The sequence below is a fragment of the Vombatus ursinus genome, unplaced genomic scaffold (genome assembly GCF_900497805.2).
Source record: "Vombatus ursinus unplaced genomic scaffold, bare-nosed wombat genome assembly UNPS02014848.1, whole genome shotgun sequence".
Taxonomy (NCBI): domain Eukaryota; kingdom Metazoa; phylum Chordata; class Mammalia; order Diprotodontia; family Vombatidae; genus Vombatus; species Vombatus ursinus.
The window spans coordinates 5,108,056-5,130,695 of record NW_020954626.1 but is presented as its reverse complement, the minus strand read 5'-3'; the positions used below and the strand labels follow the sequence as shown (position 1 = coordinate 5,130,695).

General features: G+C 37.1%; 1 protein-coding gene across 4 annotated transcripts in view; it reads left to right on the top strand.

The window, feature by feature from the left end:
- The window catches only part of WDR72 (WD repeat domain 72), a 292,937-nt gene that overhangs the window by 15,510 nt on the left and 254,787 nt on the right, over positions 1-22,640 (top strand). For 3 of the 4 annotated variants that reach the window (XM_027840836.1, XM_027840834.1, XM_027840837.1), the window contains exons 1-3: positions 6,066-6,148; positions 16,180-16,344; positions 21,147-21,253. In XM_027840836.1, the coding sequence (XP_027696637.1) occupies positions 16,192-16,344; positions 21,147-21,253 (260 nt within the window). In that variant the 5' untranslated portion in view covers positions 6,066-6,148; positions 16,180-16,191. Of the gene's footprint in view, positions 1-6,065; positions 6,149-16,179; positions 16,345-21,146; positions 21,254-22,640 lie in introns of those variants that run through there. The other variant, XM_027840835.1, reaches the window with a different exon arrangement.

Sequence of the window (22,640 nt, the reverse complement as noted above, 5' to 3'; positions counted from 1 at the left end):
TGGCTTCAGACACTAGCGGGGTGACCCTGGGAAAATCACTTAACTTCTGCCTGCTTCAGTTTCCTCAACTGTAAAATCAGAATGATAATTGTACCTATCTCACAGGGTTCTTGCAAGGGTCAAATGAGGTATTATTTGTAAAAGCACTTAGCACAGCACCTGGCACATAGTAGGCACTTAAAAAATGCTTATTCGCCTCCCTGTATAAGCAGCTTACATTCTACTGATCTTTTGATATAGGCATTCTGGGTAGTCTCTACCCTGACTTGGTAAAGTAATCAAAGTAAATGTTGACTTGGTTTGGAATCTCTTGTCAATAAGTTAATAGAATTTCTTCACCTCTTCATCTTCTTTAGCAGATGCCAGCACATAAATGGTCGTTTTTCTTTTGGGCCTTAGAGGTTATGCTCATCATTGGACAGATGACAAGATGGCCAAATGTTCTGTAACATAATGTTTCTTGTGGTCCTTGAGTGTACAGTGAAACCGAGTACACCAGATTCTTTGTTTGCCTTGCCAAGGAGAGCTCATGAGCTATTTAGCTTCTTTTATCTTCTGAATATCAATATTCCTGGGCTTTAGTTCTTCCAGTCACAGCAACTGGTTGGTAACTGAACAAGTATATCACATTTAGAATTTTTACAGTTAAGTTAAACTTTAAAGATGGTCTTTGATGTTTAGTGCCCTCTGCCCCATTTCTTTAATTCTACCTACTATTGTAGAATCCAAAGGATGGGCCTTGCACAAGACTGAGAATCATTAAGAAATTTTTTTTCTTTGTTTCATGGGTTGCCATGACCAAAGAATTTCTTCATCACCTAGAGGCCAATAAACATTTTTGTATATAGCTAGATTGGTCCCTAGGTTGCAAACTTTGTCTGGGACTAAATGTTTTAAAAATATTTTTAAAAATTATATACAAAATCACAAACTCTGTTGCTTATAGGTTTTACAATGAGCGTATTGCTTTCTTTTCAACATTTCCTTCCATAAATTCCTTTGGATTTTGTTGCTATGATGATGATGATGATGTCAGTGTAGTTGTTGTGCCATACATATTGCTGTGATTCTTCTTTCTTCACGTGGCATCTCCTAAGCCCTCTAATGTTTTCTTGTGTGTTTCATATTCATCATTCTCATGAAGGCCGGCGACTTCAGGGATCAGGTAGTAAGTGTCATTTACTGGAAAGAGCATTGGAACTGGGAGTTAGTAAACCTGTATTCTCATCCGAGTTGTGATGCTAACTAGTTGTGTCACCCTGGACAAGTCAGTTAACTTCTCCAGGCTTCCACTTCCCCATGTAAAATGAGGCAATTTGAATCTAAAGTCCCTTCTAGGTCCATAAGTCTATGAAGTTTATCTTAAGCATTGAAAGTAAAAGAACCTTTTGAGATTATAGAGTTGTGCTCTTATTTTATAGATAATGACATTGGGGCCATTTCAGTACAGACTGTTCAATAAAGGCCCTAGCAAAGAAACTCATTTGCAAGGTTCTAGAGAAAGAATGAATAATGAAAAAAGTCAAGGAATCAGGCAAAATTTTTGTCATCTTGAAGAGAATACAAGGTAAATTGAAATATGTATGTATATTTGTATACATGTATACATATATGTGTATATCACTCAGTAATCTCTCTTCCTTTGAGATTCATGTTATTCATATCTACTGCCCAATCAAAATTCTAGTAGCTATTGTCTACTTCTCAAAGAGTTTGATACCTGGCTTTTAATTTTTCTCTCCTCCGCAGCTCCTGCCCTCACACTAGGGGACTTCAACACACAAATTGATTCTTTTTCAAATACCCTAAATACACGGGTCCTAAACCTACTCACCTCCTATGAACTATTCTTCTACCCCACCTCAGCCACACAGAAAGATGGTCATAGTCTTGATCTTGTCATTACCTACAAAAATACCACCTCCATGTTCAAAATTTTCTAAATTACTTTATAGAACTGGAATCTATTGGCTTTTCACCTCTCCCTTTGCCTTCTCTTACATAATCCTTTTCTTCATCTGCATCATGATCTGTAATCCCTTGACCCCTCAATTCTCTTCCAGGTCATCTCTCCTGTACTAACGAACCAATTCAACTCCATAATAACTGCTTTTGAATCCCCAGCCCCCTTATCATATTAATGATTATGCCTAACCAAGACTCAGTTTTGCCTCACTCTCACCATTTCATAACCCTAGACCCTACACAAGTACTACTGAACAAAGGTGGAGAAAATCACACCACCATTCTGACTGAGTCCACTACAAATTTATGTTCTACAACCTCAGTTGGGCCCTCGCTGCTGCTAGGCAATTCTACTCTACCTTCCCTTACCAACACAATATCCTATTCTCCACAGAGGCTCTTCCAAATTTTTTCATCCCTCTTCAAACTTTATGTGGCTCTCCCTGTCCTTACTCTCTCTTCTGAGAACCTTGCTTCATATTTTATAGAAAAAAAAATTAAAGCTATTCTCCATGAGCTCCCTCTTTTCCTCATGTCCTATTGCTCAAGTGCCTTCTGCTACTTTTTCCTCCTTCACCCTGATTTCACATGATGAATTTGCCTTACTTGCTCCTAAACAATGCTAGCCCATCTACTTGTTTAAGTGATCCCATTCCATCTCATCTCCTTTAACAGATTGTCTCCTTTGTCTTCCCTACTCTTTCACTTATTTTCAGTCTCTTCCTATCTACTGGCTCATTTCCTATTGCCTACAAACAGGTTCCTGTCTCCCCTATCCAGAAAAAACAACAACAACAACAACAAAAAAAAAAAACCCTTGCTTGATCCTTCCATTCCTTCCCGCCTCCCCCCAACAAATGTGGTCCTATTTCTCTTCTGCCTTTTGTACCTAAACTCCTCAAAAAAGGCCTCTTACAATAGATGCCTCTACTTTCTCATTTCTCATTATCTTCTTAACTCCTTGAAGTCTGGTTTCTGATCTGACCATTCGACTAAAACTGTTCTCTCCAAGATCACTAATGATCTCAGCTACTTAATCCAATGGTCTTTTCTCATCCACGTTCTCCTTGACCTCGCTGTAGCCTTTGACACTACTAATCACTCTGTCCTCCTTAATACTCTCTTTTCTCTAGGTTTTAGAGACCCTGCTCTCTTCTGGTTTTCCTCCTCCCTATCTGACTGCTCTTTCTCTGATATTTCTTTAGATCACATACTCTAGCCAAAGATGTCCCAAAGGGTTCTGTCCTGGGCCCTTTTCTTTTCTCCCTCTGTACTACTTCACTTGGTGATCTCATCAATTCTCGTGGATTCATTTACCATCTTTATGCTGAAGATTCTCAAATCTACCTCTCCTGCCTCAATCTCTTTGCTGACCTCTAGTCTCACATCTACAACTGCCTGCCTTTCTGATATCTTGAACTGGATGTCCGGTAGACATCTTAAACTCATTATGTCCAAAACAGAACTCGTTATCTTTCCTCCTAAACCTAAATCATCCCCCACTCCTAACTTTACTATTACTGTAGAGGGCAACACCATACTCTTTGTCTCTCAGGCTCACAACCTATCCTGGATTTCTCACTATTTAGATCCAATCTGTTGCCAAGGCTTATTGGTTTTGTGTTTTCAACATCTCTCATATATGCTCCCTTCTCTCCTCTGCCTCTGCCACTTCCACCACTCTAGAGTAGATCCTCATCCCCTCACACCCTGATTACTACAATAGTCTGCCTGGCCTCAGTCTCTTCCCACTCCAACCAATTCTCCATTCAGTCACTAAAATAATTTTCCTAAAATGTAGGTCTGATCATGTTACCCTCCACCCCCTCCCCTACCACTGAGGTCATAACCTAGCTTCCTTATTTCTTTCCAGTCTTTTTACACCTTATTCCCTGACACATATACTCTTTGATCCAGTGACACTGATCTATGAACATTCCATTTCTAGATCTCTAGGCTACAGGCATTTTCTCTGGCTGGCCCCCGTGGCTAGAACATTTGCTCTTTTCCGCTGTGACTACAGACTTCCCTGGCTTCCTTTAAGTCCCGATGTAAATCCTGCCTTCTACAGGAAGCCTTCCCTAACCCCTCAAATCCAGTGCCTTCCCTCTGTCATTTTCTCCTATCTATCCTCTATTAGCTTGCTTTGAATATATTTGTTTGCAGGTTGTTTCTCCCGTTAGATTGTAAGCTCCTTGAGGACAGGGACTATCTTTTGCTCTTTTTGTATCACCAAGGCTTAGCACAGTGCCTGGGCACAAAGCAGGTGCTTAAGAAATGTTTATTCATTGATTGATTAACTTAAAGGGAAGAGAGGAAAATAGGTGGGAAGGAGGGATGGACGGATCAAGTGGGTTTTTTGAGAAATGAGGCTGACATGGACACATTTATAGGCAGTAGGGATGCAGTCAGTAGACAGAGAGAGAGAGATTGAAGATAAATAAGAGTTAAGATTATAGAGAAGGCAAATCTGCTAGAGAAGACAGGCTGGAAGAGGATCTCTTATGCCAGATTCATAAATGTTTACTCGTCCCTTCATTAGTCTACGCTGGGGGATGAATGCTTATAAGTCAGTATCGACTGCTGAGACTACTTAACTGGAATAGCCTTGGAGTTGAGGAAGAATTTTTTTTTTTTCCCTTTTGTGTCAAGAGGAAGGGAGGAGAGCATAAGTAATGAGAGAAAGAGAACTGAAGTGAAGATGAGGGACGATGGGAAGCTACTGGCAATCAGAAATATCATGGAGCTATAGCGGGGAATGGAGAGGGTGGAGGATAGTATTGCAGTTATTTGTGAAAGTAGATCCTTGAGGAAGGTGAAGAAGATTTGAAATATCAGCAGTTGGGAGTGTTTGGGACTCAGAGAGATGAATAATAGTATTGTGGATCAGTACTGACTACCAGGTTAAGTTAGACAGCAAAAAATTTTTTTTGGGGGTAGGCATATGAAATTTCTCATTTTGTTAGTTAAGTCAAGGTACATGTTCTAAAGGATTTAAAGTCAAGGTACCTGGGCTCAAATTTCACCTGTCACTACTACCTGTGTGCCCGTGAGCAGGTCATGACCTTTCTCAGCCTTAATTTCCTCATCTATAAAATGACAACAGGCTATGTCCTTTCCAGCTCTAAATCTATGATGTTATGAAATAAAGATTATCAGTGTTTTTAGATAATTGTCTTCTAATCCAATACTATATTTCTCTTTTCATTTTCTGCTTGATGTGAGTTACTTCAAACAATGAAATTTCCTGCTGAGGTATTCCTACCTAAAACAAAAACAAAAACAAAAAGAAAAAACAAACAAAACAAAACAAAAAAACCACATTAAGTTTGAGAAGTTACTTAAACTGCAATTAATCACGCAATAATAACATATTGGATGAACTGGATTTTAATGCTTGGTTAGGGGTTAATTCAGAAACTGACATGCTTGAATAGGCAGCCCTGGTGGAATTTTATGTGTAGTCCAAATAGGCCTCAGGCAGCTTTTGACTTTGTAGAAACAGATTTAACTTTTTCCAAGGAATGATCTGATTAAAATCTGTTGATTAGATGAGAATTTTTCCTAAGGAGTGCCTGCAAACAAAATATCTTTTGTTGCTAAAAAAAAAAAAAAAAAAAGAAAAAGAAAAAGAAAAAGCTTTTGCAAATTGTGTCAGTAACAACCCATTTAACTCTCAATTATCTATGTATTATGGAGAATTATTTCCCATCCTTCTTGCTCTGGTCACACATTCAAATAGGCTTTACTTATCCCTTTCCTTCTACTGCTTCATAAGACCCTTTATTGTTTTCTCCAGATTTGCTTACTGTTTTTCTGATGCCTCAGGCCATTTTGCCCTCAACAAGCTATGGATGTGAAAGGACAAGGAAGCAATTATGTGGGTTATACACCTTCAACGTCTCTGTCTAATAAGTTAGTCAAGAAATATTGAGGGTCTGCATGTGTGGGGAGCACTTGCGTCAGAAGATGCATTTGTGGGAGATGCTAAAATAGGATAGTATGTGGAATTCATTTGGGAACCTAGAGTTGGTTTTTGTTTATTTTGTTTTGTTTTTGTTCTGTCAGCAGACTGATCACTCATTACAAAGCTCCTGAAAGCTACCAACAAGGATTTCCTCTGCTTATAAATTCACAAATACCATTCTTGTGTCTACATTCTGGACCTGATTTTATCAGACAGGTACATAACTAACTCATTCCTGTTCCTTGTCAGGCATCGACTTCCTCATATGCTGTTTAAATAGATCCATGAGACAAGTGGATGTTGGCATCCCATCATAAAGGCAATGAGTTGTGCTGGTTCCCAAAACTAATTCTTTGAACACTGATTTTCTTAATGTTGCCACCCTCTAATGAGGACTACTCATTACATAATCATTTGAAATATGAAAAGAATAGTTCTTACTTCCTGAGTCTCAGTTGGACTTTAACCTTTTTTATCAATATGGGACTATAAGATAATGAGATCTCCACAAACCACTAAAGAAAAGTCAGTTAATGCTTTATTAGGCATTTAGTAAGTGTTCAAAGCACCGTGCTAGGTCCTGGGGATACGAAGATGGGTATGTCATGGATGGCTTGCCCTTGAAGATCTCACAAAAAATGAAAGTGAGATTGGTTAAGTCTGCGAAGTTACCCACCTGAGCCAGTTAATCTAAATTCCAAGATGGAGCTGCCAGGATGATGCCAAACAGATGGAAAATTGAACAGTTTTGTTACCATTTTTATAAACTCTTATTTTCATTATTTGTCATAGTAGAACCACCACATTTTGACTCTTAACACTTCAGTTCCAGCTGTACTATATAAAGAAATTAAAATGTCCCTTAAGAAGATGACATGGGTGGGGCAGCTAGGTGGCACAGTGGATAGAGCAATGGCCTGGGATTCAGGAGGACCTGATTTCAAGTCCAGCCTCAGACACATAACACTTACTAGCTGTGTGACCCTGGGCAAGTCACTTGACCCCATTGCCTAGCCAAAAAAAAAAAAAAGAAGAAGAAGAAGATGACATGGGGAAGAGCAGCTGGGATGTATACTAAGTACACCATGAGGAAATTTGTGCTGGAGGCCATGCAATGATGAAATAATTGAGGGATTATTTTATAAGCTATCTCAGGGAAAGGTAGGTTTCCAAGAAAATTATGAATGATATGAATCCTGGCTCTAGTACTTACTACCTATGTGACCTTGGGCACAAGTTGTTCAACCTCATTGGAACTCAGTTTCCTTTACTATGAAATTGGAAGAGGTGGATGAGGTGACCTATAAGGTACCTTCCAGCTCTAAAGCTTTGATCTTATGAGCTAATAAGAGAAAAGACATAATATACAACTGTCATACAGCGAAGATTGTGATAATTGTGAAGGAAAGGAATTGGACAAGGTACTATGAGAAATTTGAGGTGAAACATCACTTTTCTTTGGGAATTAAGGGAGCTGGGGAGGAGTATCAGGGAAGGTTTTGTGGAAGATCTGGGCCTTGAAGTAATGGAGAGATTTCAATAGATGGAGATGAGAACAAGTAGGGGAGTCCATTTCATCATAGGTGTGGGCAATGGTATGACCAAAGAAAATACATCTTTTAAAGACATTATTGGATTCATAGGAAATTTTTTGGTCATTATATATCTTCTCAGTTAATGGATATCAATTTTTATAACACTAATCCTTTGAATCTGTGAAATTCTTTGACATTAAAAAGGAATTTTTGAAAGGGTTAGGAATCAATTATTTGGGTCTTAAGCCTTGAAGACAGTGTTTTTAAAATTTCTGTGAGGCAGTAATGGGTAATTCAGTAATTTATACTTTATTTATGAAACTGTCAATCCTAGGGTTGTGAATATTTTGCAAAAGATGTGTACCTGCTCTTTTGAGAAGGCCCAATCTGGGAAGCTATCTGAAGAGTCTCAGAAAAGTCTTAACTCTCTTGTTGATTCATACCTATGGAGATAATTTACAAATTGTCACATGCATATACATCCAGACTACTTCTTGTCTCAAGGCCGAACAGGGTTTTGGTGTGTGGGAGTTAATTGTAGGGGAGATAAATATGATATTTCTCCAAGCCACTAAGAAACACCCTGATAGCCAGGGGTTGAATACTCCATAAGGGGATTTAAATGCAGATTCCAAGAAAAAATTTTTTCAACCTTTTCTGGAGTTATAAGTACAAAGATAGATTATTCCATTGCCGGGATCAGACAATTCTCACATGAGTTTAGGCAGTTACGTAACATACTTTCACAACAGAAACTTTGGGTTGCATTTCCTTCCTCTATGCATTTTTTCAAAAAAAAAGTGAAATAAATGAGAAACAAAAGTTTCATCATCATATGGCTTTCTCCTTAGAATTATAGAAGGTAACTCAATTGTCCTTTGATTAATTTTAAGTTTTTAACTAAGTTACTCTTCAAAGTGACCTAAGTATGGTAGAGGAGCATGAAATAATGAGACATATAACAGTAATTTGCCTGTCAAGATATGTCTTTAAGATACTCAGATATTTTGTAGATGTAGCATTGTGAAACAGAGTGGAAAGTAGTATTCACTTCCTCCTCTCCCCTGTAAATGGATCTAATTAAAGCTCATGATTTGGATGTGGGTCCTAGCACTTCCTGTTAGTTTCAGTAAGAGAAACTGGGGATAAAATCACAGTGAAATTTCAGAGTAGATGGGCATCACAGATTGTATGGTCTTCCATGGCCATTAACTTTTTTGAGATAGATTTATCATTCATCTGAAGCTAGATGCAACCCAGATTCTCTCTCATCTCCCCAGTGCTCCAGACATCGGTCAACTACTCAATCGATCAACAGGTATTTTTTAAAGCACTTGCTATGTGCTAGGCACATGCTGGGAATACAAATACAAAACTGAGAGAGGTGCTTCCTTTGAAGAATTTATGTTCCATTAGCAAGATGCAAGATGTCCACCAATAAATAAAGAAGATTTATACAAAATAAAGCATGTAGTAATTTGGAGGTGGGAGAACATTAACAACTAGAGGAATCAGGAAAGGCTTCTTGAAGGAGTTCACATTTGAACTGAGCCTTGGTAAGATCCAAGAGGCAGAAATAGATATTGCTTATCTGGGTGCCTAAAGTCAGTGAGACTTAAGATTTGCAAAGCACTTTACAAATATGATCTCATTTTTTGTCCTCATGGCAACCCTGGCATGTAGGTGCTGTCATTATCCCCATTTTGCAGGTGAGAAAACTGAGACAACTAACTTAAGCGACTTGCCCAGAGTCACACAGCTAATAAGTACCTGAGGCAAAATTCGAACACAAGTCTTTCAGACTCTAGGTGTAATGCTATAACCACTGTTCCACTTTGCAAACCAATAGTGATGGGAACAGTAACACTACCTGGGCTAATGGGGCTAGAGAGGTAAAATTGGGAGTAGAGGATTGCATGAAGCTGTTTATGATGGGAATAACCAGTTTCAGTGTCTAGTGATCCCCAGTAAAAAAACCACAATTGCATCATACAGTACTATGTCAGTGCCAGACAGAACTCTCAAGGAAGTCAAGTACTGTTTATATTTCAGGAAAGAAATGAAGGTAGGATGAAGGTTAATAGTTATAAAGAAATGAAGATTCTGGCTTTGAGCTTTGACAAGAGATCTTTCATGGCTTGTCAATACCTGATTTAAGTTCTAGAAAGAGCCTCAAGAATCAAGGATGTAAGGATGTAAGGGTGATGGAAACTATATTGAATTAAATATTCTGTATGGCTAGGAACTTTTAGAGCGTGGAGCAAAATGGTCTGATACTTCAGTAAGCTGCAAAACAATAATAAATACAAAGGGATTTTTAGTTGAATTTCTCAGAATGCTCTATATGCAGGCCTGTCTCCATTCTACTTAAATATAAGAGTACTGGAGCAGGAAGTTTGACTTGGTTTTTAGTCTTTAGTCGATCACTAACTGAATGTCTAACTTTAGGCAAGTCACTTGTTCTCTGGGGCTTGCTTTCCTTTTCTGCAAAATGAAGTGAGTCATATTAAGTGCTCTCTTTCTGCTCTAAATTCTGTGATTATAGGTGTTTGTGATGTTAGAGATAGGAATAGAAATACAATAACTTATGTGCTGTGCTTTCTGCATACATTTTCTTATTTCTTCCTCAGTTTATCCCTGTGATGTAAGTAGAAAAGATGGCATTATTCTTGTCTATAGATAAGGACTTGTTCAAGGTCACAGAAAACACCATAATATAGGCAGTATCAGTTATGTATTGATGGTCTGTTTCCTCACTCTGGGTTACTAAATAAGAGAAAGCCAATCTAGATTATTGAAAATTAATCTTGTCAGATTAATATTGGTTTTATTTCCTTTGTGGAGATTATGGTTTAGCATGACTTAAAACTTAATATTTAATAACTTAAGGTTGTCTTTTTTTTTTTACTTCTACTGACATTTATTAAGTCCCTACTCTGTAGCTAATGCTGTACTAGAAAATGGGAAAGATGGGTTAGATTTTATATGGTCTCTTTCCAATGGAATTTACAGTGTAACAGGAGGCCATACATACATAGATACATATACATACACACATATACATATACACACACACACACACATAAAATATACACACTGAACTTCATTTCTCATCAGACTATACTCTGGATTTCATTATATCCCCAGAAGCCTAGTCATCCTGTAAGATTACATCATCTCTGGAACTCACACCTGTTAATCTCCCCTGCCCAGGGGAACTTCCCTCCCTTTGGAGAAGGGAAAGAGGGGACAGCTAAGAGCTTTTTAAGAAGGACTCCCAAGCCAGCCATCTCCTCGTTTCCTGATCAGCTGCAGTCCTGCACTTCATCATGCCCCATTGAGACTTCTCTCCTCCTCATGTTTTTAGCTTCCTTTTGTATAGTTTTCTTCATTAGATTATGAGCTCCTTGAAGGTAGGGACAGTCTTTTGCCTTTCAGAGCTCAGTGCCATGTATTAGGGGCTTAATAAGTGGTTATTGACTATCACACATATCCATGAATATATATATGTATATATATACATACATATACATATTTACATATAATATAGCTAGATAGGAGTTTTTGTCTTTTTTGTGTCATGGGACTCTGTTGATAGTCTGGTGAAGCCTATGGATCTCTCCTCAGAATAATGTTTTTAAATGAATAAAATACATAGGATTAGAAAGGAAATCAACTATATTGAAATATACTTTTATATTTTTATATATGTATGTGTTTGTATATATACATACACACACATACTAAAGAAAGAATGAGACAGAGGAAGAAATGCAAAAAAGGAGATTGTGAACATTGTGGTGTTCAAGATCATGGAAGTAAACAATATTCTTATCCTGGGGCTCCTGAACTTTTTTCATAAAAATACTTTAATAACTATACTTTAACATTTCCTTTGTATTCCCATGTATTTTATTTTATTTCAAGCATTTAAAAACAGGATTCCAAGAAGTACTCTATGGGCTTTGCCAGAATTTCAGATGGTTAAGAATTCTTGCTTTAGGGTGATAGTTAAGTCAAAGGTGTGACCACTCCTATAAGTTGCTTGAGGTATTCAGATAGGTAGAATAGAATAGAAGATGAGGTGGGATAGTGGGACTCAGTGAGAAATACATTAGTTCTTATAAATGCATGTATTTCTCCATGCAAAAAAAAAATTATTTATGATATACAAGTATTTTCTTTTATGGTACATGAAGTTTCTTATATTAGAGTGAAGTCATAAAATTTTAGAGAGGCAGTGTCAGGGCTATGCTGATAAATGTTTAACAATGGGCTTGGGGGTGGGAAAGAAATGTGTGCACAAAACGCTTTTACATTTAATCTTTCTTATTAACATATTCCCTATCACTTTCTTAAGCCTAACTAATCAGCAAAACAATATATCAAGCCCTTATTTTCAGGATTGTTGATTTCTGAGGTGTAAATGCTCATAATGACATTTTAAACAATCATTTCCCAGGAGCTGGTTTGAACTGGTCCAGAACCCCCTTGCACTATGATATAAAGTAGAAAGGGCATGGGATTTGTAAAATCCCCCAAAGATTCAGGGGCCCTTTGTTTGAATTTCTGCTCTGCTACGTATTGCCTGTGTGATCTTAACCACAAGGGGCTTCAATTCTCTGAGCCTCAGTTCTGCAGTTTCATAGATCTGGAATTGGAAGGGACGTGGGACAGCTAGGTGGCATAGTGGATAGAACATTAGGCCTGGAGTCGTGAAGACTCGTCTTTCTGAGTTCAAATCTGGCCCCAGATACTTAGTCGCTGTGTGACCCTGGACAAGTCACTTAATCCTGTTTGCCTCAGTTTCCTTGTCTGTAAAATGAGCTAGAGAAGGGGATGACAAACCACCCCAGTATCATTGCCAAGAAAATCCCAAATAGGGTTATAAAGAGTTGAACATGACTGAATAACAACAGAAATTAGAGATCCAACTCTCATTTAACAAATGAAGAAACTGAGGCCCAGAGAGTCCTAAGGTAGAGTAACTTGCCCAAGATCACAAAGGTAGAAAGTAGCAGAACTACACGACCTCAAGTCCCCATGCTTCCAAGTTCACTATTCCTACTTTATTCTTTTTCTCCTTTCACATCCCCCTCCCTGTAAAATAAGGGGATTAGATTAGAGGACCTCTCAGATCCATTCAGATTTAAATCTAATCCTAATAGTCTTTGGGGGTTGGTGAGGACTTTCTGTAACACAATTTCTCAGATCACAAAAATAAAGGAAAATAGACCTTATCAAGAATTCTGCCTTTCTAGAATCTTTTTCCTCAGTCTTCAACCTATTAAATCTTTTTGCAGCTTTTAACTATGTCAAATGCTTCGTCCTTCTAGATGCTTTCTCTACCGTTGGCTTCCACAACACTGCTCTATCCTGGTTCTCTTCCATGTATTAAACAGACTGCTTTGACTCAGTCTTCTTTGCTGGATCATCATTAGTCTTAAGAGAAAATGCCTGTCTCTACTACATAAAGTTAGTTAACCTCTACATAGGCATTTGGACAAATTTCAGTGACAACAGGACAGTAGGAAGTAACAAGAGGTGACAGGCCATTGCTGGTGCTTCCAAATCTTTACATAGAAAAGTGCAATGATTATGGGTTACTCTATAGACATATATGCCTCCTGGGATGGCATAATGCTAATGTGGTTTAGTAAAAAGAGTCTCGCTACCTTTGGAATTAGACAGTCTGGGTTCATATGGAGTGTTATGCTCCATTCTGGGCTCCATATTTTATTTTTTACTAGGCAATGGGGTTAAGTGACTTGCCCAGGGTCACACAGCTAGTAAGTGTTGTGTGTGTGAAGCCAGATCTGAACTCAGGTCCTCCTGAGTCTAGGGCCAGTGCTCTATCCATTGTACCACCTAGCTGCCCCATGGGCTCCACATTTTAGAAAGGTCATTGATGAATCTTGAGAGTATCCAAAGAAAGGTTATTAGGTTAGCAAAAGAACTTCAGGATCACGCTTTACTGTATTCATTTGAAATAACTAGGGATGTTTACCCTTGAAAAGAGAAGGCTGAGAAGAAACAGGGCTTTAGAACTTCCTTCAAATGCCTAAAAGGGTATCACTTATAAAAGTCAAGTCAGAAAGCATTTATTAAGCACCTACTATGTTCCAGGCACTGTGCCAAGTACTTTGGATACAGAAAAAGCAAAATAAATAAATAAATAAATGAAACCCTGTCCTTCCTTTCAGGTTTTACAATCTAATAATGGTAGAGGCAACATGAAAATAATTATGCAAACAAGATACATCCAAGATCTATTGGATGGGGATGGGAAGAGGGGACAGAAGCAGCAACAATATGTGGGAATTGCAAACAGGACAATTGAGACTTAATAGAAGGAAAAAAATTAATTTGAATTATCCAAAACGAGAACGAATCGGGCTGCCTCTGGAGGTAAAGGAGGTAAAGGGCTGCCTTCTTCTCATGAGAGGTATCTGGTCAAAGGCAAGATGTATCCTTGTTTGCTTTTCATTTTCTAAAGGGACTCTTGTACATTTAGACTAGATAGTGAGATTGAAGTGTCTTCCAATTCTGAGTTTCTGTGATAGATTGACCTTGAGTAAGTAATTTAACCTCTGAGTTTCAGTTTTCTTCTCTGTAAAATAAAGGAGTTGGAGCCAATGATTTCTCAGATCCCATTTAGCTCTGCATCTTTGGTCAGGTGAGCTCACAGTTTATTCATCAATAGATACAAGTAAACTAACTGAACGACAGAAGTAAAGCTCCATGCAAATAATTAGATATAACAGACTCTTATTACTAACTATTAAGATATATGCAACCAGTGTGATTGAGTGGCTAGGTAGCTAACCTTGGAATAAGAAAGACCCAAGAAAGAACAAAATATTGAATTGGAGAGAATGAACTATATTCTTTGAGACCCCAGCCTCTTCTCCCAGCATCTAGCACTCTTTCATTTAGTAGGTACTTAATAAATGCTTATTGATTTATATTCTCAACTGGTATTGTGGATGCCTGAAAAGAATTGCTATTGTCTCTCTAACTTATGACCAATATATTTTAATTAACTAAGTATGGTTAATTCTAGGAACTTGTAAGTGACATCCATTTGGTATTGTTTACTGCTCTCATTCTTTTAAAACTCCCCTTCCTTGGATGTGTTCAATCCTAAAATGCCACCTTCCTTCCTCACCTCCCTGAGAGTGGAACCAAGCCTTCAGATCCTTCCTTCTTTATTTCCTAGAAAGAGTTAAATAGATCTCTCCAAATTGGAATGGGTGTGGGCTATAGCTAAATACTGACTTGATCCTGGAAGCTGGAGATTTGGAGGTACAGAATCTTTTGATCATCAAACAAATTTATATGGATTTTTAATGATAGATAAAGTACTAGAGGCTAGGAAAGAGATCAAGAAATATTACTGACAGCTGTAATTTTTGTTAGTATTCAAAATATGTTTTATACCTAGAATTTAATTTAGAAAGAGTTCAAATATTCTTATTAGTTGAGATACATAGATTATGATTTTGTATGTAACTAAACACATTATTCTTCAATCCTTCAGTCACTGGTGATTTTATAGGCATGAGTACTCTTCACCAATATGTATTCTGATGTCTATACTTCGGTATATTGTTGTTGAAAACTACTGTGGGGATGGGCAATGAATGGCTACTATGAGTGGTTTCCTACCCTAGAGGAAAGTTTATCTGATTACTCTTACCAGGAATTATCAGCATCTTTAAAATAAGATGCAGAGAGCATTGCTTCACTTAGAGGAAAAAAAAGATCTTTATTAAATCTTTCTGTATATACCTATGTATGTACTTGTCACCTTCACCATTAAAATGGAAAATCCTTTCAAGTAGGGATTGTTTCATTCATTATATTTGTATCCCCAGTGCCTGATATACACAGTGCCTGATACATACTAAATACCTAATAAATGCTTATTGATTGGTCAATTAATAGATACATTTTTAAAAATGATGGTATCTATGTAGGGAGTTTTTTTTTTTTTACATAGAAGGTAGTTAACAATGTCCCAAAGATCATACAAGCAGGAATTAGGCCAGACTTGGCAGCTGTCCAGTTGGCTTTGAGGCTAGGTTGGAGTGCAAGATGAAGGGTTAGATATATAATGGGTTAGTTACAGCATGTTTTAGAGACATGGACTTCTGATTGCATTTGGAAAACAGATAAGTTAGTTTCATAGAATTATAGAATGTTATACTTAAAAGATACCTCAGGGGCCATTTATTCCATCACATATCTGAATGAAAATCCCCTCTACAAAATATCCATCAAGTAGACATCTATCTAGCTTTTGCTTAAAGATCAATGAGGTGAACCTAATACCTCTCAAGGCAGTTTTCCATGTTAGGGTAACTTTTTCTTATCTCTTTGAATAGCTTTGTCTTCTCTTTAGGATTATACATTCCCCTATTTTCCATCAGTCCAGTTTCTCAAGATTTTGATTAAAAGTGGGTGAATGAGTCATAACTGTCTAAAAAAATTGTGATATAGTGTCATTGAAAGATAGGCTGGCTACATGGCGAGAGTTCAAAATTCTCTACCAATATATTTATGGTGTTAGGAGAAAGTGAGGAATTTTTAGTTTAGTTTTTTAGTACTGTTTTCAGATAACTTTGTGATCAGAACCTGAATTGGACTTCCCCAAAAGAGTAAATGTTATGGCCTTTTGTTCTTACTACCGTTTTTTTTTTTTCAATCCAGATTTTGTACATTATGAAGACTTTTCTGCAGGCAGTGGCATTATGGGGGAAAAAGGCACCTTCTCACAGCATCACTGCCATAATGATTACAGATGATCAACATAGTATTGTTACAGGGAGCCAAGAGGGTCAACTATGTCTCTGGAATCTTTCCTCTGAATTAAAGGTCAGTGGGTGCCACAAAATACAGATGGTTTTCTTTTTATTAGTATTGCTGATGAAGTGGATCTGCATTTTAAAAATTTGACTAATGAGTACTTAGATGAAACACCATGTGAACAGCCCAATGGCAGCTAATAAGGTGCTTAAGTGAAGCAGTAAACAGAGTTTAGAATATATACATTTAGTAGAATCAATTTTAATTTTAAATTGGATGGAAAATAGTTTCTCAATCTATCTCATGATCATATTTGAAAATGTTGTTTGAATAAAGGTTTCAAAAATATTTTAATCAAGTTAACTGCCTAGAGTTGTATTGTTTTATATCCTGAATTATTAGTTAAAGTAACTGCATTGGAGGCCTAGAACTATAATTCTGAAAATTATAGTTCATTAATTGAAACAAAGCAGGGGTCTCCTTGAAAACCACTATTAGCTCAATGAATAATATCTTAATTATCTAGGTATTCCTGTCAATTTGGCCTTCTTTCTATTTCTCTAGCCAGACTTGTCTGGGATCTTTACAACCCACTTTGAAGATCTCTAAATCCAATTTACTATTGTCGTTCTACTATTCCAAAACCTGACCTCACCTAGGATTGAGCTCATTGATTAGCAATTAATTGTCCTCATCCCAAGTCATAAACATTTAACATATTGCAATAGATGTTTGCTTAACTCCCATGGACCCCCTCATCCAATTTGAACGTTTAAACAAATGATGTACTTAAAGTATACTGCCCTCATTTAGAAGCCTTTTAAAGAACAAAGACTATTTTTAGCCTTCAAAGTTTGTCACTATAAAACCTAAATTAACAATTAATTGTAATTCTATTTTATAGTATAATTAATTAAAATCTCTTGTCATTGAATAGTTCTCTTGTAAGATTTCTAAAAGCCATATATAGAGAAGTCTCCCTTAGGCTTGGCCTGTGCTTATCAATAAATTTCTGAATAAAAGATCAGGGAGCCTTTCATTCATTCAAAAAACATTCATTAAGTGACTACTGTGTGCCAGGCAACTGTGTTGGGTGCTCAGGATAAAAATACCAAGAATTAAACAAAACCTAGTCACAAGGAGCTTACATTCTTGTTTGAGCTTTTACTCCCACAGCTCTGCTTAGTGTACAAACAAGTGGGTAATATTTAGTGCATTAGCATTTATCTGTGTCCTTGTCTCCCCTGTTAGAATGTAAACACAGGGAGAATAGACATCACTCCATTTTTTTTTTTTGTGAGGCAATTGGGGTTAAGTGACTTGCCCAGGGTCACACAGCTAGTAAGTGTCATGTATCTGAGGCTGCATTTGAACTCAGGTACTCCTGACTCCAAGGCTGGAGTTTTAGCCACTGCGCCACCTAACTGCCCCAGGAGCTTACATTCTAAGGGGGAAACAACTGCATATATAAATACATACAAAATAAATATAAAGAGAATACAAAGTCGTTAAATACAAGGTCGTATGAGAAGAGGAATCCTAGCAGTTGGGAGGATCAGGAAAGTCTTCTTATAGATGAGAGGGTGTTTGAGCTGCTTTGTCACTTCCAAATGTTGTATTGGTACTTTTAAAAAACTATCTTTTCCCCCAATTACTTGGGATAGGGGGCATCCATAAGGCAGCCCACTTCTTTACAATAAAAAAATGTATTTAGGCGAAATAAGTAAGCACTTTGGCCATGTCTGCTAATATTTATTGTATTCTGCAACCATAATTCCCAGAGTTTCTCTTCACACCATCTGAAATTCTGCCAATTAGAAATTCACTTGGGTTAATGAAATATCTTTGGGCATCTCTATCCCCTACTCTCCCCAAGGCTCGGCTTAAAGTGTTGCCCATTTTAATGATTCCATCAGTTGTTAGTGACTCCTACCCCCATATCACTGTGGATTTATTTTGTATAGATCTTATATCTACTTACATGTGAACATATTGTTTCCCTCCCAGTAGAATGAAAGTTTTTTGAAGTCAGGGTCTATATCATTTTTGTGTTTTTATTCTCCCCAGAGCCTAGTACAACGTCTGGAATGAAATAGGTTGTTAAAAAAATGTTTGTTCATTAGCTGTTACCTATCTTAAGGGCCAGGATGGCCCAAAAGCCTTTCCAGGTGCCCAGTTCCAGAGGCTAAATGGAAGCCCTGCCCAGAGCTAAGTTTAGCATCTGAGTTCCTTAATCACTCAGGTAGAAGAAGGATGAGTTAGATGCTGTAGTCCTGATGCCTCATTGGTCATCTGTAGAGGAAATTTGAAATAATGAAGTGATGTCAAGCTCAATTAGAAACCTATGGTTCCAAGCAGGGGGATGGGGATGAGTGGGAATATTGACTTAGAAAACTATATGTTAACATTATCTTTCTATTACATTTTTATTTTGCTAACTACTTGCAACTACATTTTAATCTCATTCAGCTGTACTCTAAAGGGGTGTTTTGACACCTCTATCTCAGAGGAATCTGTAATTTACTGTTAATTTTGATTAACAAAACACTTTTAAATATGTAACAGATATTTTGGTATCTAATATGGATAATTTGCTATTTAATAATATGGCAGATTTGTTATTTAAAGAAACTCTTTCTTTTCTTGTGAGCCTGAGAAGAAGTAAACTGATGGGCAATTGTTGCAGCATAGAGGATGAAGGATTTGGGGTCAAGAGAAACCTGTGTTCAAACCTTGGCTCTGATTCTATCAACCTGTTTGATCTCAGGGACATCTCTTATTATCTCTGGGCCTCACTTTCGGCATCTATAAAGGGAAGGGGTTGGATAAAGTGCCCTTTAGTCACTTCCAGCTCTAAATCTGTGATCTGTGATCCTAAGTAAAGTTGTGTGACTTGTCCGAGGTTGCTGACAGATAGAGGATTACTTCTGAATGGCAGCTGAGTGTCAGATTCTTACTTAGCTCATAGAGTGGTTTGTCCCCTAAGAGTCAACTAGTAGAAAAGAACAAATTTTCCTCGTGATGTGCCCTGATCCACTGCTCAGGCTGAGTTTCAGTAAACTGCTAGAAGGAATAAATCCAAAGGTGAATGGGTCCTGTAAGTGTGATTGTTGGCAGAATGTGTGTGCCTTTATCTGTAAGAGTATCCTGGCTTCCACAGAAAAGATATGACATTAATAGGGTGACTGGGCTTAAATCTTAACTTTGATCATTGTAAATAACACAGTGATTCTAATCTTTTCATGGATGTGGCTGAGATAGCATCATTTCAAATATTTTTCTGGATTAGATAAAGGACTTAGGGAATACTGGTTCATAAGGAAAAGGTGACCCTTACAATTCTGAAATTTGGAATCTTTCATTATTTAAGGGGATCATATGCTGACAACTCCCTTTTATATTCTCCCCCTTCCTTTTTTTTAATACTGAAGGTAGGTTTCTTTGGTACATGGAATAATTACCTAAGTGATTTCATAGGAACATAGATTTAGAGCTGGAAGGGACCTTGGAGCTTATAACACTTCCCTTCACCTGCATTTTACAGATGAGCTAATGCGACCAAAGGGGTTAGGTAACTTATTCCAAGTCACACAGGTAGCAAGAATCAGAGGTGGAATTTAAATGCAGGTCCTTCAACTCCCCAGCTAGGGAGATTTCCATGTACTGTACTGCCTCCACTGGAAACAATTATGGTAATTACCTATGAAATTATAGTGTTATAGATTTTATCTGAATATTTGAGTGAGAAAATGTTTCTTAAAATAGAGAAATAGGGAATCTTAATGAAATATCATTTAGACTTTCATTCTTAGGTTGAATGTTTTCTTTTGATATTTGTTGTTTAAGTCATAATGGCAATATAGAGATGAGTTTGTAGTTTTTATTTTGCTTTACAAGTGTTAAAATGTAAACATATCAAATTGTGAAATATATATATACATAAACATATCATAATATATTACTTTCATTGATTGATATATCCAAGAAGTAATATAGAATAGTGGATAGAGAACTGCCCCTGGAGCCTAGAAGACCCAAGTTTAAGTCCCAAATCTGACCCATGCTGGCTTTGTGACCTTGGAAAAGTAACAGACAACTCTCTAGTATTTTAAGTTACAGAAAAGTTGCCAATCCATATTGTTAAAAATTCCTCATTGGCAGCTGAATTTATGGATAAAATCACAAGATTGACTAAAAAAAGAAAAAAGGCGTAGTCATACTTAATGAGCAGAGACAGAGACTGAATATAACAGAAATGTTGATGTAAACCTACTCTCACAGAAAAATAACTAATGATAGCTAGCATTTACATAGTGCTTTAAGGTTTGAAGAGTGATAAAAACAATATTTCTTTACAAATGCGAAAGCATACATTAGGACCCCATTATGAGGCAGCTCATAATATGGATTTAGATATGCTATAGGTCATATTAAACTTTTTTAAATCTAACTACATGAACTAAAGACAAAATAGTTAACATTGATATTTCCCAGTATTAGGACTAATAGAAGGGTTCTGATATTTGACATTAATAATAATAGCTAACATTTATGTAGTACTTACTATGTGCCAGGTACTGTGCTAAACACTTTATGATGATTATCTCATTTGATCCTCACAACAACCCTAGGATGCAGATGCAATTATTATCTCTATTTTGCAGATGAGGAAACTGAGGCAAATAGGGGTTAAATGACTTGCCCAGTGTCACACAGCTAGGAAATATCTGAGGCTGGATTTGAACACAAATCTACCTGATGCCTGGCCTGATGCTCTATCCACAGCACCACCATTGTGTAAAAATCTAGTATGTTTTTATTGATTATGACCAGATATAATTATTTAACAAACTTCGTGTTGCCAATTGTAGATCTCAGCTAAAGAGCTTCTCTTTGGTCATACTGCTTCTGTAACATGTTTGGCAAAAGCAAGAGAATTTGAAAAACAGCCATATGTTGTTAGTGCTGCTGAGAATGGGTAAGTAGCTATCCATTGTTTTTGTTGTTTTTATTAGAAATTGTTCATATTTTATTGAACTTTAAAATTTACAAAGTACTTTTCTATAGATGTGAACTTTCTCCATGTATTAATAATAACCTGATAATAGAATCATAGAATTCTGTAGCTAGAAGGGACTTAAGAGATCATCTAGCCCTACCTCTTCATTTTACAGATGAGGAAATTGAGGTAAAATTTAGGGAAATTACTTGGTAAAGACTAAACAATTAGTGATCCAGCCAAGACTAGAAATCAGGTCTCCTGACTTCCAGTCTAGCACAATTTCCACTACACAATGCTATACTGAGACATTTTCAAGGGTTAGAAGACTATTAGTAAGATAGAGATGAGGTATATGTCCTGTTTAAAATGATTGCCAGAATAGCTTTGTTCTACTGGAGGTTTGGAGGATTCTCCAGGCCAGTGTGGACCTACAGGAGGGTTTCCTAGAGTGACTATAGGTTTCATAGGCCTGTTTTCATCCTGGGTGGGCTAAGGTGAATGTAAAAATTCAATAAATATTAAGGCTTGAGACTTTGTTCCTCTGCTACTCTATTCATTTATTTGTTTTTGGCTAGGCAATGGGGTTAAGTGACTTGCCAAGGGTCACACAGCTAATGAGTGTTATGTGTCTGAGGCCAGATTTGAACTCAGGTCCTCCTGAATCCAGGGCCTATGCTCTGTCCACTGCACCACCTAGCTGCCCCTTCCTCTGCTATTCTGTATTAGCATCTGTCTTCAACTGCTAGCTTTAAAATTTCCCCTTTACAGGAAATTTTACCTACTCTCATCTTTAGGTTTCAGGAGCTACTCATAATCTGGTAATTGCTTTCCCATTTATCTGTCTAGAATGTTGTTCCACTTCTCAACCTGATCTGTGTTCGTGCTGTTGTTTGCCCTGGACTGATCTTGCCCTGGTCTTTGGCCTTGGCATTCTTGGGTCCTTACCTGGCATCCTGATTATAAAACTCTGTCTTTTTCACCCGCTGTCAATGGGCCTTATGCAGACTTCTGATGTCTTGTTACTGTACCATAGCTTTGCCATTGGTCCCCTTTTTTCGTCTCTACATGGAACTATTGCTTTGTGGCATAGCAATAGCTATCCTCTCTACCACATATTATATTGCTGAGAAAAATGTGTAGCCTTGAATCTCACTGCATTCTGCTTTGATCAAACCACATCTGGAATATTTATGTTCAGTCTTAGAGCCACATTTTTAGAAATTTATTTCATTTTTAATTTATGGAACAAAATAATCCTTTCTGTAACATAGTATATATTACAAATAATAAAAAGAAAGATAACAAAAATATGAAAATAATAAAAAGCCACACTTTAAGAAGGATATTGACAAATGTATAGTAT